General features: G+C 45.2%; 1 protein-coding gene across 2 annotated transcripts in view; it reads left to right on the plus strand.

The window, feature by feature from the left end:
* Positions 1 to 27,693, plus strand: part of AKAP1 (A-kinase anchoring protein 1) — a 92,908-nt gene that overhangs the window by 63,027 nt on the left and 2,188 nt on the right. For both annotated transcript variants that reach the window (XM_077482418.1, XM_077482419.1), the window contains 4 exons: positions 991 to 1,141; positions 2,812 to 2,879; positions 5,824 to 5,897; positions 18,023 to 18,088. In XM_077482418.1, the coding sequence (XP_077338544.1) occupies positions 991 to 1,141; positions 2,812 to 2,879; positions 5,824 to 5,897; positions 18,023 to 18,088 (359 nt within the window). The remainder of the gene's footprint in view (positions 1 to 990; positions 1,142 to 2,811; positions 2,880 to 5,823; positions 5,898 to 18,022; positions 18,089 to 27,693) is intronic.

The raw sequence follows: 27,693 nt of genomic DNA on the forward strand, positions 1-27,693 counted from the left end.
TGCTTTTAAAAATAATAATTTCTGAAAGAAAACCACATGCACTATCTGAAATTTCCTTTGACCAAGAAGTTTTCTATTTTGCTGTGGTTGAAATTGAACGTCGATTTGACCCCACTAATGATTAGAAAATTGAACGAACATTTTTTTTTTTTTTTTTTTTTTTTTTTTTTTAAGGAAGACATTTGTTTTTTAAATAAACCTTTGATCTGAGTCTGATATTTACCAGATTCACCCTTTTTAATAGTATATACAGTGTATATCCTCTAATAGTATATACTATGAATATACAGTATATCTCCTCCCATAGTAAATTCAGTATCTTTTCTAATAGTATATACAGTATATCTCTTCTGTCTGAGTGGTTTTGAGATTTTGCTCCCTAACTTTTTTTTTTTTTGGTGACACCACTTTGGGGTGCTAGAACAGAGGGAGGTGTAGGAGACTTGGGCTGCCAAAGTAGTGTGGTTTTTTGGCAATTGTAAAATTACGGAGTTATCCCCAAGACAAGAGATGGGGTAAATATACAATTCTCGCCAGAACAGGTGTTCCCATTGCAAAACTGGAGAATTCCTGTCTAGAGAGGATGCCGGCTTAAAAAATAAAATAAAAATAAAATTCCCTTGGCAGTTGTAAATCTCTGAAATAAGCATGGAATCTCCTATATTCTGTACTTGCCTTGATCTAGTGCACCTCCTGAAGCACAGAGCAGGTGATTGGCAGCCTCAGCTGTTTGATGTGTCTATTCCCTCCACTCAGGTCTCAGATTAAATTCAGTTCTCTGCTGTGCAGTGTGTGAGACGCCTGTTCCCCACCCCCTGCTTTCACCCAACCATGGCCCAAGGCTTATAAGCTTGTGGTTCATAAAATCTTAGTTAAACTGCAAAAATAACTCAAGGTATACATTTGCTGTTTATATAATCGTGACTATATTGCCCTCTAGCAGCCTGTCCTAGTCAAATGAATCCTAAACGTATTTTAATCTTTTTATAGTTGGGATTCTCTGTGCTGCACCTGTTGGGCCCAGTGTTTGGTGGAGAGCACAAGTGATGGCCTACTTTGAAGACACTGAAGAAGTTGAGATCCTCTATGTGGACTATGGTGGCTACAATAGAGTCAAGATTGAGACCCTCAGACAAATCAGGTTAGTATTTTATTTTTATTTTTTTCTTAGAATCTCTTTTCATAAGATCAAATTTTTCTATGCGTTTGACATTTAAAACACTGGATCCGTGGCCATGTACATTTAAATCTGTGCAAAATAATTTTCTGTGCTCCCATATTGCTAATGCTTATTCTTAGCCATATATACATTCCCTTTAGATCCTACAGAAGCACATCCATAGTTTGAGTAAATCTATTCCTTCTAGTGCTTTATAGATGTGATAGGTCGTGAGGGTAACTTCTGTTGCACAAAGGGCTCTACACTTCGGTCAAAAGTTGGCTTGCTCCTACTGTAGTGGTTAATTTGGGCTAATATTCAGCCCGTGTGTATGGCGCTATAGACCATACAGGTGATTGGGGATGTTCCAGTCCATGATCATCTCTCTATGATCGACAGAACCTGGCTAGGTTCTAGAGCTGCACGATTCTGGCCAAAATGAGAATCATGACTTTTTTTTTTTTTTTTTTTAGAATAGAATAAAAAGATCACGATTCTCACAATCTTTCACATTATACAAAAAAAATGGACTAACTTTATTGGTGGGTGGTGGGTAATTAAAAAAATAAATAAAATAAATTGCATTTGAAAGACCGCTGCGCAAATACAGCGTGACATAAAATATTGCAACAACCACCATTTTATTCTCTAGGGTGTCTACTAAAAATATATATATAATGTTTAGGGGCTCCAAATTTTCTAGCAACAAATTTTTTTTTTTTTAACTTGAAACCAACAAATGTCAGAAAAAAGTTTAGTGCTTAAGTGGTAAACTTTTTCACTTGCATATAGTCTATTCCATTGATAAATTGTTAGTGTTTGTACTGGAGTTCAACTGAATGATTTAATTCTTGGCAGAATGCCCAGTTTTTCTCTTCCTTTCTTTTGAGGGCTATGGCTTCAGAAGAGCAGAGAGAATTATTTGTATTGAAAGAATTATGAAACACTTTAGTCAAGATTGCGATTCTTGGCGATTAATTGTGCAGCTCTACTAGGTTCACACTTTTGCAGTGTGGGAAATGCATTTTCCCACACCGCATTCCAATAGCACTGCCCTTGCGATCCCCTGCAGGTGTCAATACAAAGTTAACGACACTCCAAGTGCAATTTGCAAGCACCTTGCGGTTGCCTGCATCAGATCACACGGTACAAAACAACCATGTGATCAATTTTTGGTGAGGCTCCAAAAAAGTACATGCACGTCTTGGTGTGATGTGAGATTTGAGCCGATTTAAAGTAAATGTGCTCAAGTTGCACTTCAGTGAATTGCACAGAAATACCGCGCGGTTCATAGTGTCAACCGAGCTAAACTGTAACGATGCCTCAAGGGACCTCTGGGTTATACAGCCTACATCTACTGTACAAAACTGGATAGCGCTAATCTGGAAGTATGACTGACTGGATAGTGTCCCATTGGGAGGCTATGTATCGCTGGTTTCATTTCATCCACAATTCTGGTACATTGTGCTAGAATGATGCAGTTTGTGGTAAGTTTATAAAGTGTTCCATTGAGGTCTGAATCAACTTCATCAGAGATGTTCTGTAAAGTAGTTTTTGTTTGCTTTGTTCAGAATCCGCAGTGACTAAAATGTTTAATTTTACCAGCTAGAATGGTTTCTGCACACGCATCTGACAACCGGTCTTATTTCTAGGTCAGATTTTGTTTCCCTACCCTTCCAAGGCGTAGAGGTTCTGCTCGACAATGTAATTCCACTTGGAGGTGAGTGTTCCATATACACAAACGGTTCTGTTCCAGAATTCAGATATTCAGATAAATGTAAATTATATATATATATATATATATATATATATATATATATATATATATATATATATATATATATATATATATATATATATATATATATATATATATATATATATATATGGCTCTGTAACCAAATAACGGGTACTGCCATCCTGCATTTTTGTTTTTTATGTAACCACTTGCCGCCCGCCATACAGCAATATGACGGCGGCAAAGTGGTTTATTTATTCTGATCGAACGTCATATGACGTTATCAGGATAACAACCTGGCGCACAGCGAATGGGGGTGCTGTGTGTTGGAGGGTCTACGCTGATAATCGGCACATTGATTATCAGTGCAGCTCCTAGGATGTGCCCCATAATAAAACTCCTGCCAGTGCCCACAAATGTGGCAATTGGTGCTGAGGCCACTCAGTCATGCCTGTCGGTAACTCATCAGTTTTTCTTTCAAAATTGTCGGTTTTTTTTTTTTTTTTGCGCAAAAAATAACCGTAGAAGTTATCAAATACCACCAAAAGAGCTCTATTTGTGGGAAAAATATTTAAAAAATTGAGTACAGTGTTGCATGACTGCGCAAATGCCATTCGAAGTGCGACAGCGCTGAAAATTGTCCTGGGCAAGAAGGGGGAAGTGCCTAGTGTTGAAGTGGTTAACCTCTCAAGCTAAGAAGTATTTTATATTGCAGGTTCCTAGCCTTCAGCTTCTAAGTACTTTTTGTTAAAGTGCAAGAAATGAGGTTGATCTTGCCAGAAATGCAGTGTCCCTTAACTTCCTGTGTGCTGAGATCTCAAACGTGTTATCAACCTTACCCGCTATAATCTGTAAACTACTCCCACCATTTCTCCATATATAATGGAGAGTTGATGATGATGTGTGTAGTGCAAATTAGAGCAACCAATGGTAACACTGCTCCTCCATGAGTTAACTATGGGGAGTGAATGTTGTCATCCGAAGACAGGAAATATGTTCACTGAAGGCATCATTAGGTGAAAATATAGGCAAGAAAGCCTCAAACTAGTGTAAACATTTAAGCATACCCAAATCCAAGCTTACTAGACATTGGCTAAAAATGACTAAAGTGGATATACAGTAAACTCTCACATATACCTAGTGAAGTTAACATCCCCAGATGCAGAGGTGAAACAAATCTCCCTACATACAATTTACATGTATATCTGCGGTCTTCGGCTTTTATATACTGTCATGTTAGCTTTTTCTCTTCTTGTTCAACACTGGAGTGAAGTCTGGGCATACAGCCCAGACAGCTTTTTAAAGGAAAGGCACAGCCCAGACAGCTTTTTAAAGGAAAGGCACAACCCTCTCGTCATAGGTAGAGACTTTAAGAGCTGATCATTGAATTGTTCAGCTCTCTGCTAATCCATTTATAGCACTCCCCCCCCCCCCCCCCCCCCAAACACAACTCTGGCTGTGTTTTATCATATGTGACCCAGGAGTTGTCAGGCTGATAACAGAAGAACGAGCAGGAGACGGCTATGGGACATAGTGCTTTGAAGAGAGATAAGACAACACTGCAGATATGTGCCCAGCTCAAATTTCATGAATCTGGTTTACTTCCACTTTAAAGTAGAGGTATTAAACACAAACATTAAGTATACTGCAGCTTAACAGTTATTTGTGGTGGCTGGATTTGTTCTTTCTTTTAGGCTTTCTTTCCTTTATTTTTCACCTGTGATCTAGCCAGTAAGTCTGCTCTGCCAATTTCCACTGTTGCAGTAGAACCATTACAGATAATCTGGTGTCTGGAATATTTTTCCAGTCTAAATACTCCAGTTTACTTGGTCCCAGTATGTAGTAATTTAAAAAGAAACAAATTTGATGGAATTGACTTAGGCCTCATGCACACGAGACGCTGTTAAACGCGTGTTCAGATGCAGTTGGACACTTTTTTCAACTGCCCCTGAACTCATTCAATGTTATCCTTATGTGTCCATGCACACAGTCTAGTTTTTTGCCGTTTTTATGCAGTTGCCTTTAACCTCGTTTTTCCAGAAGCAAAAAAAAAATGGGTTCAGATGCGAAAATTTCCACGTTTCCGGAGCTAAACGCGGCACCCGCGTTTAGCCGCGTTTGCGTTTATAAGCGTTTTTTAAAAACCAATTTTTTTGGACCTGAAAACTCAGAAATATGAGCAGAGAATGACATTTTGTGATCCGGCTTTGGGGGCCCATATCTTGGGGCCACTTACTGCCAGGAACCCCAAATTCGGTATGCAGACACTGTGGAACTAGCACTACAACATATACAAATTTGAGGTTCCTATCGCCAAGTGACCCCGACATGGGGGGCCCCAAAATCGGGTCGCAAAATGTCATGCACTTTTCTGCATCAGAGAATGACCTTTTGTAACCCGACTTGTCGGGGTAGGTACGCACCTGCACATACATGTTTGGGAAATATCCAATAGACATTCGCTGTCCCATCAACGGATGGGTCCAATATTGACGAGCTCTGACTCTGGACCTCTCGCGAAATTTGCGACGACGTTGCTGTCTCATCAGGAGCATTTCCTGACATATATATTCAATATGGGATCCATTTCAAAATATATACCACAGAAAGAGAGGCTAATGCAAGTGTACAACTGCTCTCTATGCTTCTGCTGCTCACTCTGATGAAAATAGCAGAAATAGTTAAAAAATGCTTTGAGAGCTTGGAGAGGGTCTACATGATGTTCTCTTTATAAACGCAAACGCGGCTAAACACATGCAAACGCGGCTAAACGCGCGTTTCAGCTTTTTTTGAGCAGAGTTTTCACCTGCGTCTCGTGTGCATGAGGCCTTACAGGTTTTTTTGTTTTTTTTATTATAAATTGATGTACTTTTGACATTGTATATTTTCACTTTAGCATTACTGACTAGACCTGTCCGTTTTGTAGATGAAGATCACTTTTCAACAGAAGCTGATGCTGCTGTAAAGGAGCTAACAAGGGGTGCACCAATGCTTACACAGGTAATTCCGCCTTTTTATTTATTTTTATGTGCCTTTTTAGGCTTGTTTCATGAGTTTCAGCTTGTATAAGAGCATTGTGACCAGCAAGCATTTTTTAAACTAGAAGGGAGCTTCCGCCAAATGTTCGGCAAGCTTCAAACCGCTTTTTCTAACCTTTTTTTAAAGTGCCCTTCAGCTCCTGTTTGGAAATGTTAAATACAGATTGTAATGGGAGTACTGATTGTCACTTTAAAGAAGCTAGAAAGCTTCAGGAGACTCAACAAGCTTCAGGTAGTGTTGACTACTGCTAGCAGCTTGTTTAAAGTGAGTCGGCACTAAATTTTGGATTTGTGTTCGGCATTTACAAACTGGAGCTGATGGTATTGACACTTGTGAAAAAGTACAATGTGTTGCATTCTTTCAGTGTCATAACCATCCTTCAGTGCCTGCCATGAATATTACAGTGGCTGCAGAGTGCTGCTCACACAGGAGCAGTAGCATACTTTCTTATTGTACATCACGGGACACAGAGCCATAGTTACTATTTGGGCTATAGGCCGCCTTCAGGTGATTGGCACTACCTATATAACCCTTCCCACTGGTGGGAGTACCTGGGTTTTTTACGCCAGTCTCTAAGGTGTTGGTCACAAAGATGTGCTGTGCTGAGCTCTTCTGGCGCAATCCTTGCTGGGGCTAGCCATGCTGACCAGATCAATTCAAAGTGTCTTTTGGCCAAATTGAATTGTACCCAGGCCTCGTATCCGAAGAAACAAGGTTTTGCCTGTAAATGCTTCTTTTTAGAGAGCTGGACCGATCCAGTACTTTTTGGTAGTAAGGCCATAAAGTTTTACTGGCGGAGGTGCTGTTACAGGTCCAGGATAGAGGGTTTCCTGAGGATCCCTAGCTCCTAAAGGTTTAACGGAACCCACCGTAAAGGCTGAAGTTTGGGCCTGTTGGTTTACCACAGAAAACCCTGTGACGGGAAAGGTAAGAAGTTTTCTAAGAAATTTTGGGAATTTTCTTATGTCTCCTTATAGGATCAGTAAATGTTGTCATGCCTATGTTTCACCACTGGGGGCTGTATTGAGCACTCACTGCCTCACACTGAGAACACGCTGTGTCAGGGAGCTGAGATGCTTCTTCCTCTAGGCAGACAGCAGGACCTCTGGTAAGCTTGCAGGGGGGTCTTCTCCCCACATGTAGTGAGTCGCTTGCGCTGGAACATTTTTCTTTTAAAAGGAAAGGGGGAAGAGATGTAGGCAACGTGGAGGGGTGGGGCTTAGCGGCGTCTGCATCCTCAGACGCCAAACACGAGGAGGCAAGGTATTAAAAGCACCTTTTTGTGTTGCTACAGGCTGTGGAGGAAGTCACAAGAGCAAAAGGTTTGGTGATGCAGGCATTTCCTTTGACACATTTTTACTGCAACATCAGGCTGGCCATTGGCAGCAACTGTACTGGACTATAGCTAAAGCAGTATATGCATTCCTTCTGGTATTACCTCTGCTTTGTGCTATGGCAGAAGGGGATTAAAAACACCTCAAAGGGCTCTAGAAAGACTTAGCTACACGGAAGCCTAGACCCATCCCAGTAAGATGGCATCCTCCCCTGAGAGTAATATGGCTGATCACAGTGAGCCGTCAGGAGGGGCAAGTGTTGCAGCTGCTCTTAAACACTGCAGGCCCTGTGTATATTACTAAGGAGGTTTTTTTCTTCAACCATTTTAAGCTTGAAGTAAAAGTTTGATGCTTTAATCGCATCCCAGAATGGGACTAAGCATTAAAAGTCCCTGTCCATTGCTCAGGACCCGCATACTGAGGAACAAGGAGCAAGAGATGGTGAATTTCTCTCGAGCACCAGGAAAAGGCTGATTTCTCCTCTTCTGAGGAACCTGATGGCGAAGTATCAAGCTCGCAATAAAGCTTGTTTACAGTCGCTCACTGAATTGGTCCGCTCCACATTTTTACTGCCAGTAACGCAGTCAGTCGATGGGCCCACTTCTGCTTTGGGTTCACTAAAAGCCCCCCAATCTGTTCATGCATTTTGTATTCATTCATGGCTAAGAAAACTTATGTATTCTGAGTGAGAGCACCCAGATAAACTTTTATGGGGGAGTTCCACAATTAACGCTGCTAAATCCTTGTAAAAAAAAAAACCTGACTTTTCCAGTAGACAATGCTGATATGCTAAAGGGTCCAACAGATGAGATGTTGGGGTTCCTTTTAAAATGTATATCAGCAGGCCCAGAGTTTGGCCGGCATATCAGAAGCGTTCTGTTTTACAGTTGACACTATGAAAGATTCTATTTCTCTTTCATTTACTGACTGACACAGCTCCATTAGTCTTGACCGTAGGTTATTACGCCACCTTCAGGAGAGGACTAGGCAGAACATGTGGAAAAAAACAGAACTTTACAGTTCTGCCCAGGGGGCAGTCACTCTGGTAATAACCCCTCAGCCTGCCTCCTGCATTAAAATATATATATTTTTTATTTTATTTAGTAAAGGAGTTGGACCTAGGCTCCCTGCGGGACCATCAGTCCTGGGATATTTTTTTTGCTGAATGTTTGCCTTTTGCGCAATATTTTAAAATCCTGTGATCTGCTATCAACAGCCGGCTGGGTGACAGTCTGGATATCCTAGATCCTTGTAGTCTGGCCATCGAGCGTGTGCAGACCCTAGCTACATACTGGGTCGGCCACGACATGCCCCTCAGGCTCCATGGGCGGCCGGTGAACGCAACGCTTCAGGGCACACATATGACCGGACGAACTATGTCCATGTCAGTGTGCCTTGGCCAGCAGCCACCCCATACTGCTCGGAGAGCGAGTCTGTGATGATGTCCCCAGCTTGTCCGGATGGTAGGTACAGCTCTCCCTGCCTTGGCGGGATTGAGCAGCTGGGCATTCCCTGGGAGGTCTATTTAGGGGGTCCCTCTTCTCCCTCTCTATTCTCCCTGTGCCTATTTTCCCTCCCCCCATCCTGTGGGGGATGCTGCATGATGGGCTGCCGAGCGCTGTGTGTACCTGTAGCCAAGGGTCCCCTGGGGGGCTCTGACCTTAGATTGGGGACTGCGCTGGGTGTCTGGAGGTCTGCATGTGCTGATCGCTGTATCGATGTTCTGCCGCCATTTTCTGTCCTTTTACTGTGTACAGTCGTTTGTCGGGCATTTTTGGTGTCTCAGTGGAAAGCATGGTCAGGCCATTTTCCTTGTGATTGTCCTTTATACAGGGCGGCCAACGGCCATTTTGTTGTAGCCCAGCGTGGTTTTTATCCTCGGCGCTGTTTTTTTTTTTTTTTTTTTTCCCAGGACACCTGGGAGCTGATGCTGGATGCAGACACCTATAACTGAACGGCGCAGCACTAGGTCGGGGTGGTGACTCCTGCGGTGGGGGCCCCTCAGTCTGCAGCAGCTAGGAGGGTCGGACTGGGCACCTCTCCTAAGTCTGCAAGGGTGGCAGACAGGGTGGGTCAGCATGGCTTCGGAAACTGGTGTCCCCCCCCCCCCCCCCCCAGAACTCCATGCAGTTGCAAAAGGCTTGTCTGCAAACAGTGCAGTGCCTTTGGACGCTTTGTCGGTGGTCCTTGAAACGTTCGTTGCCAGGGGGCAGGCGGTGTGCGGGCGCAAAGGTGGCCTCCCCCCATCCTCTGGGGAGAGCTCTGATGCAGACTCTGCCCTACTGGGACTGGCGGCCCCTGCTCTGTTGCTTCAAAAGACGCTGAACAGGATCCATCGGACAGTGAGGATGAGTTCCCATCCAGGTCCACGCAAGACTTATCGCTAATTGGAGCACTTATCAGCTGTGCGTGATACCCTGAAAATTCAGGATACAGCAGGTTCCTCTGCTGAAGTAGTGGTCCCTTTTGGGTCCTGTAAGCCAGCTCATACGCCTAAAGGTGTTTCCATATCTGACTTATTTCGACAAGTTCATATACAAGGAATGGGGAAGCCCGCAACAGACCTTCTCGGTCTCTAAAAGAATGGCGGTGTACTACCCCTTTGAGGAAAGCCTTCTTTAAAAAAAATAAAAAATGGTTGGCTCCTCTGGTCGTGGACCCCCCCCAGTATCCAGGTTAAACAAAGCAACCACGGTCCCGGTAGAGGGGACTCCTGCATTTAAGGACCCTACTGACAGGAAGGCCAAGGCAGTGGCCCGTTAATTTACGGTTGTGGAGTCAGCAATACGACCAGTACTGGCTACAGCACTTGTCGCAGACACTTACTGAATGGGCAAAACTTTTGCACCGCGAATTGGAGAAGCAGCAGGCTACTCCCATCTGTGTGGAACTAGCAGACCAGTTAGTGCACGGCCTTAAGTATGTTTGTGACGCATCCCTGGATACGCTTCCTTTGCTGTCCAGGCCCTCAGTGTCAGCAGTGGTGCTGCGGTGCCTGATTTGGCTAAAATGCTGGTCTGCGGACCAGGCATTAAAAAAAAAGCCTTGACGGATCTACCCTTCCTTAGTGAGCGGCTCTTTGGAGCCTCATTGGATGACATTATTAAAGCGGGATTGCACTGGGGGGAAAAAATATTTCAGGTTCAGGATGGAATCGGTTCGCTCAGTAGTCGCTGCAATCCATCAAGGGGACTCCCTGGCGTCCTTGGACATCCAGGATGCATACCTGCACATACCCATATGCCTTTGACATCAAAAGTTTCTGCATTTTGCAGTCAGGGAAGCTCATTACCAATTTGTGCATCAGCCCCCCGAATCTTTACTAAGGTATTGGCTCCAGTATTGGCACTGTTGAGACAACGTGGGATCGTGGGCTACCTGGATGATCTCCTCCTGCGAGCATATTCTGCCTCAGGATTAGAGGAGGATGTGGCAATCGCCATGCATACCCTGCAAGAATTTGGTGGCTGTTGAACCTAAAGAAGTCGGTGATTGTGCCGACCCAGCGTCTGGAGTACCTAGGTTTGTTGCAGACTCTCAGGTCTGCGGTGAAACTGCTGATGAACCGCAAGAAGTCGCTCCGGTTTTTCATGCCAGTACTGGGACTCATGGCAGCCTCCTTCAAGGCAATTTCACACCAGAGTACTGCAGAAGGAGATCTTGTTAAAATGGGACAAGTCTCAGTTGTCCCTGGATTGACAGATCCAGGTGAGCCAACCAGTCAGGGACTCTGATCTGGTGGTTGAAGTCTCCTCTGAAGTGGACGGTGGTCACTACGGACGCAAGTCTATCTGGCTGGGGTGGAGTGATGGGGGTTCAGTCGACTCAGGGCCTCTGGTCGATGGTAGAATCAGAGTTGCCGATCAATCTGCTCAAATTGAGAGCGATCGGGCTGTGTCTCCGCACGTGCTCAGTGAGTCTTCAAGGGCGTCCGATCAGGATTCAGTCGGACAACGCCATGGCGGTGGCATACATAAATCACCAAGGGGAAACTAAGTGCAGCCGCTGCTTGGGAGGTCGCTCACATACATCTGTGGGCAGAGCGACACGTTCCGGCCCTGTCGGCCATTTACATCCCGAGTGTGGAAAACTGGCAGGCGGACTGAGTCTGCAGATGTTGGACCCAGGAGAATGGGCATTGCATCCGAAGACATTCAGGCTGCTGTGCCTGAAGTGGGGAACACTAGATGTGGATCTGTTGGCCTCCCGTCTCAATCGAAAGGTGCCAAGATTCGTGTCCAGGACAAGAGATCCGTGGGCAGACGCGTCAGACGCGCTGGTGGCCCAGTGGGATCAGTATCAGCTGATCTACGCCTTTCCTCCACTGAAATTGTTGCCACGTCTGCTTCGCAGAGTTGAAGCCGAGGGCATCTCAGTGATACTGGTTGCCCCAGATTGGCCTCGGCATCCCTGGTGCACAGATCTGATGCGTCTGGTGGCAGATGCTCCCTGGCGACTGCCGTTGCGAGAGGACCTTCTGGCTCAAGGTCCCGTTTTTTTTTTCAATCCTGCTTTAACGGCATGGCTGTTAAGAGCCAGGTGTTGAGGAACCGGGGTCTGTCAGACTCTGTGATTCCAACTATGTTGAGGGCACGGAAATCTTCTCGAAGATATACTGTCATACCTGGAAGGCTTACATCTTCATGTGTGAGGAGAATGGTTGGCATATGCGTTCCTTTTCCATAGCAAGGATCCTGCTGTTTCTCCAGCGAGGAGTAGACCAGAGATTGGCATTGAGCACCATCCAGGGGCAGATCTCAGCCCTGGCTGTCTTTTAACGACCCCAGGCACCGCATTCCTTAGTGGGTACCTTCATTCAGGGGGTACGACATGTAGTCCCTCCGGTGCGCCCACCGTTACCCCCATGGGATTTGAACCTGGTGTTGGTGCTTCAAAACCCGCCATTTGAAAATATCAGGGAGATTCCTCTGTTGACTCTTTCCCAGAAAGTGGTCTTTCTAGTGGCCATTACCTCGGCCAGGAGGGTTTTAGGGTAACTTGCAAGACAAGGCCGCCAATTCTATCTGGTCATCCACAGGGATAAGGTGGTGGTGCGTCCACAACCATCTTTTCTACCGAAGGTGGTCTCTGCTTTTCATATCAATGAGGACATTGCATTACCATCGTTGTGTCCTAAGCCGTAGCACCCCAAAGAGGTGACCCTTCATGCTCTCGACGTGGTTAGGGCTCTGAAGGTGTATTTGTCTGCCATGGCTCCCTTTCGGAAGTCAGACTCACTGTTTGTTCCGATGGCTGGTCCAAAGAACGGTATGGCGGTCTCATCGGCCACCATTTCCAGTTGGATCAGACAGATTGTAGTACAAGCTTACGCCTTGAAGGGGCAGTTGCCCCCTTTCCGGTCTCGGCCCACTCTACAAGGGCAATCAGAACGTCTTGGGCCTTCCGACGCCAAGCGTCGGTCGCTCACGTGTGTAAGGCGGCGACCTGGTCGTCTGTCCATAAGTTTACCAAGTTCTACAAGGTAGACGTCAGTGCATCGGCTGATGCCTGTTTTGGCCGCAAAGTTTTGCATTCGGCCGTGTAGTTGCAGTTGGATATGCAAGCTTTGTTTTCCTAGTTTTTCGATAAAAACACAGTACTGTTTATGCACTGTTTGCATTACTTCCGCAATGTGGCTGTCTTGGGGATCACTCCTGTTGAGGATACCCGGTTATATGGTGGTGTTTTCCACCCACTGCAGTTTTTTTTGTGGGTTTAGTTTCACTAGTTCCCACTTGCCATGGTGGATGAAGTTTTTTTTTTTATGCTGTTTTTCCCACCCCTCGTTTGGCACTGCTTGGGAACGTTCCATTTTGTTACAGGGGAGCTGTCGGTCGGTGAATATAAGAGAAAATAGGATTTTACGTGAGTACAAAAAATCCTTTTCTCTATAATTCACTGACCGACACAGCACCCGCCCCTCCTTTTTTTTTCTCTTTACGTTATACTGCTTGTTCACATACTGAGTCTGCTAGGGCAGACTGTGGGGGTTGTAGCCTAGGGACCGCCCTGGGGGCAGAACTAAAAGTTCTGAAGTGTTGTGTTACAACTTTGCCTAGTAATCTCCAGTGATATGGCTGACAACCCATTTTGTTAGAGAGGAGCTGTGTCGGTCGGTGAATTACAGAGAAAAGGGATTTTACGGTGAGTACAAAAAATCCTATTTTTTTTTTTTTTTTTTTTTTTATAGAGCTGGACCCCGGAATCCAGTGCTTGGGTTTTTTCAGCCATATTTCCTGGTGGGGTGCATTATGGGTCCAAGGGGGTGGAACCCTCGATAAAAAGGGGCCCCGGTCCTTGAAGGTTTAATGAAGCCCGTGGTGAAGATTGGGTCTGTCTGGTTTACCACAGAACCCTGCAGCAGGATAAGTTAAGCGGAAATTCCTAAGGAATTTTTCTAATTCTTATGGGGTTTCTCCTTTTTTAAGTAAATGTTGTCATGCCTACAGTCGCCACTGGGGCTGTCCAGAGCACATACCTGTTCCATGCTCGTCAGATCTCGCTCTGTTGCTACAAGCTGCATGCTTCCTCCAGTCCCAAGCCTCAGATAAAGATGTTTTGAAGAGGGGCTTTTCTTTTAGACATCCCTGCCTGGACAGAAGTCTCTCTCCCTCTCCCTTTCCTGAAAATCCACTCTTTGCATGAAATCAATCCGATCAGTAGTCTCCGTCCTACAAGGGGGAGAGCATACCTGCATGTACCTATTTTCCCCGCTCATCAGAAATATCAGCGTTTTTCGAAGTGGAAAAACTTAATTTTCAGTTTGTAGTGCTGCCTCTTGGTTTAGCTACTGCACCTCGGGTTTTTACAAAACTTCTGGCCAGATTAAGGGCTCAGGTATAACAATTATAGCATACCTAGACTACCTGCCCTTGATAGACTTGTCGGTAGCCCGCTTAGACCAAAGCGTGGTCACCACAGTCAACTACCTGAAATGCCTAGATTGGGTCCTCAACCTAGAGAAATCTTCTTTAAAGCCAGTAAGAAGACTAGAGTACTTGGGTCTGGTTATAGATACAGCCCAGAAGAGGGTGTCTTTACCCCAGGCAAAGATCAGTGCCATAAGGGAGCTGGTTCAGGGGGTCAGGGAGAAGGGTCCTTCTATTTGTCTTTGCATGATGTTGTTGGAAAAGATGGTGGCTTCATTCAAAGCAGTTCCCTATGCTCAGTTTCATTCGAGAATGCTGCAAAACAGTATCCGGTCTTCCTGGAACAAGAAAGTCCAATCGCTAGATTTTCTGATGCGTTTGTCGCCAAAAGTGTGCTAGACCCTCAGTTGGTGTGGGAAATCTTTAACAGTTACCTAGGTGGTAACAGATGCCAGCCTTTGGGTTGGGAAGCTGTCCTGGAAGAGGTGACTGTCCAAGGGAAATGGTCCAGAACCGAAAGGACCTTGCCCATCGACATTCTAGAGAGTCAGGCAGCGCACCAAGCCCTAAAGGCCTGGACGTTCAGGTTGTGGAATTGTCCTGTCAGGTTTCAATCCGACAATGCCACAGCAGTGGCTTGTAACAATCACCAAGGGGGAACCAGAAGTCGTGCAGCCCAGGGAGAGGTAAACCATATCCTAACCTGGGCAGAAAAGCATGTGCCGTGCATTTCGTCAGTCTTCGTTCCATGGGTAGAGAAATGGCAGACGGACTACTTAAGTCACCAGCAGTTGTTCCCGGAGAATGGTCTCTTCACCCCGACATCTTCCTGGCTACATGCCTAAGATGGGGGATCTTGGATGTAGATCTGTTTGCGCCCAGGTTCAACAAAGTCATCAACTTTGTGTCAAGAACAATGGATCCACTCTCCTACGGAACAGATGGTTTGGTGACCCCGTGGGATCAGTTCTTATGGATTTGTGTTCCCTCCTATTCTGCTGCTACCCTGGCTTCTGCGCAGGATCAAGCAGGAATGAAGTCGGTAGTTCTTGTGGCCTCAGCGTGTCCCAGAAGATCTTGGTATGCAGAGATTGTAAAGATGGCGGTAGGGGCCTCATGGACCCTACCACCATGTCCAGACCTGCTATCGCAGGGACCAGTGTTCCATCCTGCCTTACAAACACTAAATTTAACGGTTTGGCAATTGAAACCCACATTCTGAAGAATTGTGTGCTTGCAGGCTTGGGGATATATACATTGCTTAATGCAAGGAAGCCGGCTTCCAGGGTCATTTATTAGTCTGGAAGGCATGTGTTTCCTGGTGTGAATCCAGAGGTTGGCATCCTAGAAAGTATGTTATAGGTAGAATCCTTGCCTTTCTGAAAATGAGATTGGAGATGAAGCTGGCCTTGAGTACTATCAAAGGCCAGGTCTCTGCTTGATCAGTATTGTTTCAACGACCACTTGCTTCGCATTCTTTGGTCCGTAGCTTTATACAGGGGGTAACATGGCTTAATCCACTGGTTAGGTCACCCCTGAACCCTTGGGACTTGAATTTAGTTCTGTCAGCATTGCAAAAACAGCCTTTTGAGCTGATATGACATATTCCCTTGGTCCTTTTGACAAGGAAGCTAGGTTTTCTGGTAGCCATATCTTCTGCAAGAAGGGTATCTGAATTGGCTGCTCTTTCTTGTAAAGATCCCTATTTAATCATTCACAAGGATAGTGTGGTATTGTGTCCTCATCCTAGCTTTTTTCCAAAGGTGGTTTGAGGTTTTCATTTAAACCAGGCTATTGTGTTCTACCTTTTAATTTTTTCCAGAACCCAGTTCTACGGAAGAAAAGTCGCTGCATTCTCTGGATGTAGTGAGAACGGTCAAAATTTATTTAGAGGCAACTGCTCAGATTGGGGAAAACGGATGTTGCCTGAAAGTCCTAAAAAAGACAGGCAGCGTCGTAATCTACCATTGCTAAGTGGATTTGGCAAGTAATTATTCAAGCTTATGGTTTGAAGGGGAGAGTTCCACCTTTTCAAATCAAAGCACACTCCACCAGAGCTGTTAGTGCTTCGTGGGCAGTGCATCACCAAGCCTCTATGGCTCAAATCTGCAAGGCCGCAACTCTGTCTTCAATCCATACATTCACCAGATTCTGTCAGGTGAATGTAGGAAGGCATGAGGATATGTCCTTTGGGCGCAGTGTGCTGCAGGCAGCAGTATAGGTCCTCAGGTCTGATTGCACCCTACTTTTGTTTGCGTCTCCCTCCCCTCAGATAGCATTACTCTGGGACATCCCATACAGTAATCACTGTGGCTCTGTGTCCCGTGATGTACGATCAAGAAAAGGATTTTACAGGTAACCCGTTATAAAAATCCTATTTTCTTTGAGTACATCATGGGACACAGAGGCCCAACCCTTCTTTCTGGTTACACATGTATTGCTTTGCTACAAAACTGAGGTACTCCCGGTAAGGGGAGGGGTTTTATATAGGGAATCAAACTTCCTGTCTAGGGTGTGCCAGTGTCATCACCACCTGAAGGTGCCTATTTAACCCATACAGTAATTACTGTGGCTCTGTCCCATTATGTACTCCAAGAAAAGACTTTTACAGGTAAGCTGTTATAAAAATCCTATTTTAATTTTTTTTTCACATACGCTATGCGTTTTCTCCTGATGAATGGCAACGGGCCACAAAATGCGTTGAGCCCATCATTGTCATGTTCCGAACACATAGCTTGACCTCAACTGCAATTCATTTGTATCCATTACCCAATAAGCATTTGGCTTTTTATACTAGTTACTTCCATGGGATACTATGCAATTTCAGATGCATGCATTAATTGACCTGACGAAGCGAGGAGATGGGAAATCTCAAATTAATTTTTTATATTTTTTGTATGCAATTGCCTTGTATATAGATAGTCATGTTTAACACTTTGTTTATATGCCAGTTAATTTTTACAATTTCTCCTACCATGTGTCTTGTGCCTCAGTCAAAGTTCCAAAAACCCCTTCCTTATAAATGTATCATACAAAGCCATGGAGCTTTTAGTGAGCGTTGCTTTGTTTTCATAATCTTTAAATGTGTGAATGAGCCCCAAAAGCTTCAGCAAAGCTTGGAGAAAGCTCTGCAAATGATTTGTAAAAACTTGCTGTTCACACTGCTCTTATACAAGCTGAAACCTGATGTGAAACAGGCCTAATGGAGAAACGTGTGTGTGTGTGTGTTTTGTTTTTTTTATTTGAGATTGTATTCATCCTGGCAGTTCATTTGACATGGGCAAGGTTAGACCATGCATATTGCGTAGTAACTAGCGGCGAGTACTTGTTTCCACCCATTAGGTTTTTTTTTTCTCTAATTATCCACTGGAGATAATGCTGACTTCTAGCATTTTACCTATACTGTCCTCTTAAGCTACTTTCACACCAGCAATTTAGGCCTGTTGAAATTGTAGTGGCAGGATTCCTGCTGTGGTTCCATGTGGCTGCCAGCCCTGCTCAATATGACGCGTAACAAATGGCCACAGCTATTTGCAGCTCGCTGTTTTACCTGCGGTGATCTCTGCTGAACACACTGCATAGCCAGCAATTACCTGCAGTGATCACTGCTCGACAGACTGCTGTGGGTAGCTGTGGCTGCTGGTGACCTGTCAATATAGCAAACTGGGCCAGGGGCCACACCTAGCTGCTCAGCTGCAGCAGAAATCTGATTGCTCACCGCTACAATTTGCACCGGCCTAAATCTACAGTGTGAATGTAGCCTTGCTTATCTATGTTTTTTAAAGTGGTTACTAAATCTTTTTGCTTTATTGAAAAAATAATTAGCATTTCCAGTTATACAACTATTTTCTGCTGTACTTTCATTGAATATATCTTCATGCAGGTTACAAATTATGACGAGGCGACTAGACTTCCACTTGTCCAATTATGGCGCTTAAATCCTGATGAGGTAAGGATGGCAAATTGATACCGGGTTATGAAAAACATTTCTATTTTCGTTAAGCTTTAATTTCTTTAACTTTAGGTTGTACTGACACCTACAGCATAGGATGCTGAAATTCAAAAAAATGCCAGCATCCCTCAGTTACATCCATCCTATTTGGATGGAGGGGTGTGTTTTTTATTTTTTTTTTTTTTTTTTTTTTTTATTTTTTTTTTTTTTTTCCTCCTTTCCACTATTCAATGTTCTCTTTAATCAAAACTCCTCTCTACATCACTGCTGGAGTTTTCTCTCCAATTGTAGCTTTACATCATGGTCGAAGTTGGTCTAGTTTTTTATTTTTTTTTATTTTTGGACCTGACTGAATATTGAGGGGATAGCTTGGAAGTGGCCATTGGGCACTAGGTTCCACATAGGGCAATTTCCTTGCTCTGTTCTGGTACAAATTGGCAGCAGAGTGCTTTCCAGATCCAGAGCTACTGGAGTTGTCTTCGCAGTTACACTGACTCTAAAGATTCATTAGGTGATGAGGCTGCTTGGGCTGGGCACCATTCTGTTTCCCCACCGGTTTTGCCACAGAAGTGTCTAACACACTGTGGGCTCAAGTGCTGACATTATTTTTTGGGTGGAGTTTTGCATGCGTGCTTTTTGCTTGCTTTCCTGCCACAGTCTGGTAATTATCTCTCCAATGCCTCTCCTGCTTGCAAATGGCCACATAAAACTTAAATTTTTCAATCCGTGTCTGCTGCTTGCCTACAGTATTATCTTTGGCCATCCACCCTTACTTGCTACCAGCTGTCTGAATGCCGGGAGTACTTGAGGCCTTGCCCCTTACCCTTTGCCTAGAATTTTCTTATGCCATACAGTCGCAACGTTTTCGGATTGTGGAAATGGAGAGGTTAGTTCCACAGTACTTGGTGTCTCTAGCTTACTTTCTTTAAACAGCTTTGTCGCTGCTTGCTGCACACCGACTAGAGCCTGGATGATGCCCTCTGCTCTGGGAATTTTCTCTAAGTCCTAAACTCTGTTGGGTATGGCTGATGCCTCTGTGTTTGGACACTCAATTTTTATGTGCTACACAATTTGTTGCTATGGATTACCCAATCTTGGTTTGAGAAAATAGAATCATTTAATTAGGATCTTGATCTGGAAGAGAGAATTCTAAAATTAGGTTAACAGTCTTAGTTTCCAAAGGACAGAGGGGTAGTTGGCGTTTCCTAATGCTAAACTCAATTTTTTAGCAGCACAGCTGCAACACCTTGCTGGTTGATTGGGGGACTATGAATGAGGAAAATCCCATTTGGGCTGATCTCCTGACTTGAGCAGTTAAATACCATTCTATTGCACAGTTGGAAGTGAGCAACATGGCTGACGCCCCACTTTACCTGACCCTTGTGTTAATTCATAAAACCTGGTTAGAAATGAAAAGAATTAGGAGTTTAGTAAAGGATGGATATATATAATTTTCTATCCAAAAATTACAAACTATTTTTATTTATTTATTTATTTATTTTTTTTTTTTTAACCCACCAATTCTCTAGGGCCTCTGCTTTAATTGAAATATTTGGGGATTCTAAGGAATCTTGTAAAAAATCTGTATTTTGCCAAGTATGGCTTTAAAAAAAAAAAAAAAAAAAACGCACAAAAACCCGTAATAATCTCCTAGATGGCTGCAGCTGTCCCCCGCCACCTCTTAGTTGGAACTGAACAATCAAACGCCGCTGTTTGGTCTTAAGCCCACACACTTCCCCAGAATCGATCTAATTAAAACTATGTTTAAGACAAAAAACGGGAATGCTTAAAGAGAAACACAAGTCTCAATTTTAATGGATCTGCTGTGAATTTTTTTTTTTTTTTCCCCTGATCTTCAATAGCTGCAGTTTGAACCAGTTGGACACAAAAAAAAATGCATAGGTGTCAATCCAGCCTAAAGGCTTTCCTGTATCCTTCAATGGAAAAAGCAGGAAGAAAATTAGATTTTTGTATTCACCATAAAAATAATTTCAGAATTCATTGAAGCACAGGTTCCACCCTTGTGTATTTATGATCTCAATACTGCATTGGTAGAAAAGTGAGGCATTCTGGTAATCGGAAGGCTGGCATACAGTTTGAGGTGGAGGGTTTGTGCTAGGCAGCAGTATAACCTGAATGTTAAAGTAGAACTAAAGGCATCCCTCATTTTGGATAAAGTGGGGGAGGTATTTAATCCAATTTTTTTTTTTTTCTATTGAACATCTGAGTGCGTTATGAAAATTACTGTTCCCTTCCTGTTATGTGGCCACAACAAAGTGGAAATCCATCCAATGAAAGATAATCTCTGGTTGGCACCAGGGTACCAATTAGTGTCCCCTACCCTTGGAAGATTTCCCCTCTTTCTGTTCTGAGGACAACTCACCATATTAAAGCATATTTCATTGATCTGACTGATAAATATGATTGGCTACAATAGGCACTGTACATATCATTACTGCCTTGTTAATATTTTAAAGCTATATTAAATGTAGCATTAATTTTATTTTTTAAAACCAATGAATGACACTTTGACAGGTTTATCATGCAGAGAGACTTAAAGCGAAGGACAGGGGAGCGGGAGCTGCCAAAGTTAACTTTCCAATTAAGCCGGCTGGTTGGTTTGCTAGGCAGTCACCTTTTTGGCAGCTCCTACGCCATCTCATCTAGTTCATGGCCAACTCCCTCTGTATGCCAGGCCCTGCAAAGAGACTGACGGGGCTGGTGTGGGGTTTTTTTTTTCTTTTCTTTTTTTGCACACAGGCATTTTAACTACTAGGCGCCACCATTATACTGCGGCAGTTTGGCCCTCTTCCCAAGTAGCTGTAACCGACTCTTTAAACGGCTATAACAGGCGCGCCCACTGCTCGATAGGGGACCCGATGTGCTTGGCCAGCAGACACTGTGTGTGTGTTTATAGATATAGTGTGTATATGCAATTTTTATTTTCATACAAATCCCTGTTCTGTCAGGAGACAGATCTGCTCCTAAGTAGGAACAGCGATCTGTGTCTGCCCCCATACAGTTAGCAACACACATGAAAGAACACATTTAACCCCTTGATCGCACCCTAGTGTTAACCCCTTCCCTACCAGTCACATTTACACAGTAATCGGTGCATTCTTATGTCAATGGTCCCAGAAATGTGTCAAGTGTCCGATCTGTCTGCTGTAATATCGCAGTACTGCTAAAAATCGCAGATCACCGCCATTACTACTAAAAATGGCATAAATATTTCCCAAACCAATCCATATATGCTCATGGCATGTTTTTGGTAAAAAGAAAATTAATATGTAGAAGAATATATATTGGCCTAAACTGATGAAGATTTATTTTTTATTTTTGAGGCTATAGCAAAAAAGTACAATTTTTTTTTTTTCCCCCCCAAATTACTCTATTTTTTGCGCTATAAAAAAAGTCATATAGGTGATCAAATAGCACAGAACGAAATCTCTGTGGGGGGGGGGGGGAGGGGGAGGGAGGATGTCAGATTTGGTTACAGCGTCACAGGACTACGCAAAAAATGGCCTGGTCAGGAAGGGGGCAAATCCTTCTGGGGCTGAAGTGGTTAAGGCTGGGGAGAAAATTCATTTTCGTATTCAGGAGCGGAGTGGTTGCGCAAAAACGAGCTTGATATGTTTACCGCTTGAGTGCTAAATTCTAGAATAAATGTAATCTAGCCAGTGAAATTAACCCCTAAATGCTTGACACTCCTAAAAGCATTGGCAAAATGCAGCTTTTGGCACGTTTTTGAAGTTGCTTTTCTCCTGCCGGACACCCAGAGGAGCTGAGTAAACGACAAGTGTAGTGTCTTGGGCGTAGATTTAGCAAACCCCCCCCCCCCCCCCAAATGCTCAATCTTGAGCTGTTGCATTGTTTTGGTTTAGTAATTTGCTACTTGGCGTTTTTACATATTGCAAAAAGCAGTATTTTAGGTAGAAAAATGATTAGAGTAAAACCTGTGTAGTTCATGTTTGCGGTGTTCAAAATTGTCTTGTTCTTTAAACTTTGATGCACTGACACTTTGATATACCTCCCATAAGGGTTACACCATATGATGTACGCCCACCACCCCCCCCCCCCTTTTTTTTTTTTTTTTTTTTTTTTTTTTTTTTTTTTTTTTTTTAATTGTGCCCAAACAATTTATTATTTTTTACAGTTTGTACTTAAGTCTTTTGACAGTCCCAGAACAAATTACCAGTTTTGAGAGCATGATAAGTTAAAACAGTTAACTCCAGCAACATGGTTGATCATATTTGCTTATCCTGCTATCGCAAGATTACATTTTGACCATATATGAAACGAGGCTTGTTTAGTAATAGATTTAATGTGGTGGAATGGTAAAGTTTGCCATATTCCATAAGACTTTTTTGACTTTTATAACCAAGTGTCGTGTAAACCTCTGTACTCAGGCCAAATTTAGCTTTGTCCATGTAACCTGCTACACACTATTTTGCCTGCCACAATTTTTAGATGGGGTGTTTTGATGGACATCTAAGGCTTCATATACACTAGCTTAACACCAACAGCTCCTAAGCTCAAACTTAGGAGCTGCCAGTGTTTTTGCCAAAGCCCCTAACCTCGACTCCATAAAAGCCTGTTTCATGTACACACAGGCATTTAACAGAGTTTAGGTGAGCTTCAACCTCCCTCTCCTGAATGTGGAAGAATCCCATTCAGGATAGGAATATTTTGACTGCCATCTGCAGCAAAAACATGCCCTGTTTTTAAGTTTTTCTCTTAGCCACTGTAAATTTAGGTCAGTGTGCATGAAGTTCTAAGGCTTTTAATTGGAGAGCAGTTTTTAATAAATACCCAGCTTGTATATAATTGTGTGGGGTATGTCGTCGTCCCCGCCCTCCCTATTATAATCTTTGATCATCCACTAATGCATTTGTAAAAATGATGGGGCAGCTGTATAGCAGTTGGTTATTTAAGCACGATTTGATTTTTAACCACTTAAGTGATTAATGACCTACCCTTATCCCTAATGCCCTGTACACGGTCCGATATTCTGACAGAAAAGGTCCGATCGGATTATATCGTGTGAAAATCCAATCCTGTGTGGGCTCTATCAGACTTTTTCGGTCGGAAATGCAGACGGAAAAAATTTGAGCAGAATATAAAATTTTCCGACAAAAAAATCCAATCTGACTTTTTCTGATTGTTTTGTAGAGAATTCCGACATACAAAGTGCCATGCTGCTGCTGACAGTTTTCTCCTCTCTGCAACTGGGAACCTCCTAGGGACTACAGGCACTGCTGAGGCTGTCACAGAATGCCCCAGGGTAGTGAGTCTAGCGCTAAGTACCCCCCCACGCGGCGGCAGCAAGAGGGTGGGACCTTCACTGTCCTAAGTCCCCTTGCAGGTGGCAGATAGGCTAGGGTCAGCATGGCTTCAGAAACTGGTGTTTCTTCCCCTGAAATCCAGGCTATAGCAACCGGGTCACCTACAGTTAGCACGGTGCGCATGGACACCCTGATGGCGGTCCTTGACTCCTATGTTGCTAAGATAGAGGCAGCATGTGGCAGGAAAGGTGCACGTAAGAGGCCTCTGCCCCCCTCCCCCCGTCCTCTGGGGAGAGCTCTGATGCAGACTCTGGCTCTGATGCAGACTCGGGCCCTGCTGTGGCTGGAGATCCCTGCTCTGACCTATCAAACGTGGCTGACCAGGACCATTCGGATAGTGAGGATGATTCCCCGTCCGGGTGCGACAAGGCGCTTGTTGGATCACTTATCACAGCTGTGCGTGATACCCTGAAGATTCAGGAGCCAGCGGATTCCTCTGCTGATGTATCTGTCCCTTTTGGGTCCTGCAAGCCAGTACGTTCACCTAAGGTGTTCCCGTATTTGACTTATTTTGCCAAATTCATCTACAGGGAATGGGGTCGCCCGCAACGGACCTTTTCAGTCCCCAAAAATTTGGCGGTGCGTTACCCCTTTGAGAAAAGCCTTCTGAAAAAGTGGTTGGCTCCTCCGGTCGTGGACCCCCCCCAGTATCTAGGTTAAAGTAACCACGATCCCGGGTGAGGGGACTCCTGCATTCAAGGACCCCATGGACAGGAAGGGCGAGGCAATGGCTCGTTCCTTGTTTACGGTTGTGGCGGTCAGCCGTGCGACCTGTACTGGCATTCGCACTGGTGTCGCAGACACTGACTGAGTGGGCAAAACTTCTTTTGCCCCGCGAATTGGGAGAGCAGAATGCCTCCCCTGTCTGCGTGGAACTAGCAGACCAACTAGTGCATGGCCTTAAATACATTTGTGATGCGGCCCTGGATACTCTCCCTCTGCTATCCAGGGCCTCAGTGTCAGCCGTGGTGCTGAGGTGCCTCATTTGGTTGAAATGCTGGTCTGCTGACCAGGCATCCAAGAAAGCCCTGTCGGATCTTCCCTTCCTTGGTGAACAGCTCTTTAGAGCCTCGTTGGATGACATTAAAAATGCCAGGGGTGGTAAGAGTACACTACTCCCACAGGCCAGGAAGGCTAAGGAGCCACGCTGCAGGCAAGGGCTCTCCTTTTCCGCTCACAATCGGCTTTTTCGTCCGCCCGGTGCTTCGGCAAAACGTCCCCAGCCCGACAGGACACCCACGGATGGTCAGAAGTGTCCCTGGAATCGCAAGCCTGTGAACAAAAGTGCTACCACATGAAGGTTGGCCCTCACCCATGTCTTGGGTGGGGGGGTTGTCTTCGGGAGTTTGCAGACCGTTGGACCTCCCAGTTATCAGACCAATGGGTCTGCGATCTGATTTCCACAGGTTACAAGATGGTTTCTCTCTTGGCCGCCAAACAGATTCCTTCTCTCCAGCGTTCCCGTGTCCCCGGTTTGCCGGGAGGCCCGGTTAGGGGCGGTGTGGGACTTGCTGAATCAGGGGGTGATTGTACCACTTCCGGAATCGGAACGCTTCCAGGGATTCTACTCAAATCTATTTGTGGTTCCCAAGAAGGAAGGGGTAAGTCCAATATTGGACCTAAAAGCCCTCAATCACTTTGTAAAAGTGCAGGGGTTCAGAATGGAATCAGTTCGCTCAGTAGTCTCTGCACTCCATCAAGGGGACTTCCTGGCGTCCTTGGACATTCGGGATGCCCACCTGCACATACCCATATGCCTTCGGCATCAAAAGTTTCTTCGTTTTGGCAGTTGGGGAAGCCCACTACCAGTTTGGCTCTTCCTTTTGGCCTGGCATCAGCCCCCCCGAGTCTTTACCAAAGTACTGTCTCCCGTGTTGGCGTTGAGACAACGCGGGATCGTGGGTTACCTAGATCTCCTCCTGAGAGCTGCTTCTGCCTCAGAATTAGGAGGATGTGGCGATCACCTTGCAGTCCCTGCAAGCATTTGGATGGCTGTTGAACCTTAAGAAGTCGGTGGTGCTACCCGTCTGGAGTACCTGGGGTTACTATTGGACTCCAGGGAAGCGAGGGTTTTTCTCCCCTCAGACAAATTACTGACTCTCGGATCTTGCGGTTGTGAACCGCAAGTGGTCATCACTCCGCTTTTGCATGCGGGTGCTGGGGCTCATGGTGGCCTCCTTCGAGGCAGTACCTTATGCCCAGTTCCACACCAGAGTCTTGCAGGAGGAGATCTTGACAAAATGGGACAAATCTCCATTGTCCCTGGATCGGCAGATCCAGGTGTGCCAGCCAGTCAGGGACTCCCTGATCTGGTGGTTGAAGTCCCCGGTGATTCAGTCCGGAAATCGTTCCTTCCTCTAAAATGGACGGTGCCAATCAATCTGCTCGAATTGAGAGCGATCAGACTGTGCCTCCACACGTGGTCGACGTGTCTTCAAGGGCGTCCGACCAGGATACAGTCAGACAAAGCCACGGCCGTGGCGTACATAAATCCCCAAGGGGGAACAAGAAGATCAGCCGCTGCTCAGGAGGTTGCTCATATACTTCGGTGGGCAGAGCGACACGTTCCGGCCCTGTCGGCCATTTACATCCCGGGGGTGGAAAATTGGCAGGCGGACTATCTGAGTCGACAGATGCTGGACTCAGGAGAATGGACATTGCATCCGGAGATATTCAGGCTGCTGTGCCTGAAATGGGGCACACCAGATGTGGATCTATTAGCCTCCCGGCTCAATCGGAAGGTGCAGAGATTCGTGTCCAGGACAAGAGATCCGTGGGCAGATGCGCTGGTGGCTCCGTGGGATCAATACCAACTGATCTACGCCTTTCCTCCGCTAAAACTGCTGCCACGTCTGCTTCGCAGAGTGGAAGCCGAGGGGATTCCAGTACTCCTGATTGCCCCAGATTGGCCTCAGCGGGCCTGGTACGCAGACCTGGTGCGCCTGGTGGCAGACGCTCCCTGGCGACTGCCTTTGAGAGAGGACCTCCTATCTCAAGGTCCAATCCTTCACCCTGTTTTACCATCACTGGCCTTAACGGCCTGGCTATTGAAAGCCAGGTATTGAGGAACCAGGGTCTGACTGACTCGGTGATTCCAACTATGCTGAGGGCGCGGAAATCTTCCAGGAAGATATACCATCGTACTTGGAAGGCCTACATCTTCATGTGTGAGGAGAAAGGGTGGTATCTGCACTCCTTCTCTATATCCAGGATCCTGCTGTTTTCTTTAGCAAGGTGTAGACCAGAGGTTGGCGTTGAGCACCATCAAGGGGCAGATTTCAGCTCTGGCTGTCTTTTTTTCAAAGACCCCTGGCGTCTCACTCATTAGTAAGTACCTTTGTGCAGGGGGTGCGACATGTAGTTCCTCTGGTGCGTCCTCCGTGGGATTTGAACCTAGTGTTGGTGCTTCAGAAGCCGCCTGCAAGTCGCCTTATCTGGTCATTCTTGGGGATAAGGCGGTGTTGCGTCCGCAACCTTCCTTTCTACCGGAGGTCGTTTTGGCCTTTCATATCAATGAAGACATTGTATTGCCATCATTGTGTCCTAAGCCGAAGCACCCCAAGGAGGTGGTCCTTCACGCTCTGGATGTGGTTAGGGCTCTGTAGGTGTACTTGTCTGCCACAGCTTCCTTTCGGAAGTCAGACTCACTGTTTTTCGGTGGCTGGTTCCAAGAAGGGCATGGCGGTCTTGTCAGCCACCATTTCCGGGTGGATCAGACAGATTATAGTCCAAGCCTACGCCTTGAAGGGGCAGGTGCCTCCCTTTCCAGTCACGGCCCACCCTACAAGAGCAATCGAAACGTCTTGGGCCTTTCCGACACCAAGCGTCTGTTGCTCAGGTGTGTAAAGCAGCAACCTGGTCGTCTGTCCATACGTTTACCAAGTTCTTCAAGGTAGACGTCGGTGCATCTGCTGATGCCTGTTTTGGCCGAAAAGTTCTGCAGGCGGCCGTGTAGTTGCAATTAATTTTTTTCCTGGTTTTTCAATAAAAATGCAGTACGGTTTTGGTTAATGCACTTTTGCATTACTTCCGCAATTTTGCGCTCTTGGGGATCACTCCTGTTGAGGATACCCGGTTATATAGTGGTGTTTTTCCACACACTGCTTTTTTGTGGGTTTAGTTTCACTAGTTCCCACTTGCCATGGTGGATGAAGTTTTTATGCTGTTTTTCCCACCCCTCGTTTGGCACTGCTTGGGGATGTCCCATTTAGAGAGGAGCTGTGTCGGTCGGTGAATATAAGAGAAAATAGGATTTTT

Source organism: Lithobates pipiens, unplaced genomic scaffold, assembly GCF_037356315.1.
Source record: "Lithobates pipiens isolate NorthernLeopardFrog02 unplaced genomic scaffold, aLitPip1_a1.2 Scaffold_16, whole genome shotgun sequence".
In the NCBI taxonomy this organism is placed as follows: domain Eukaryota; kingdom Metazoa; phylum Chordata; class Amphibia; order Anura; family Ranidae; genus Lithobates; species Lithobates pipiens.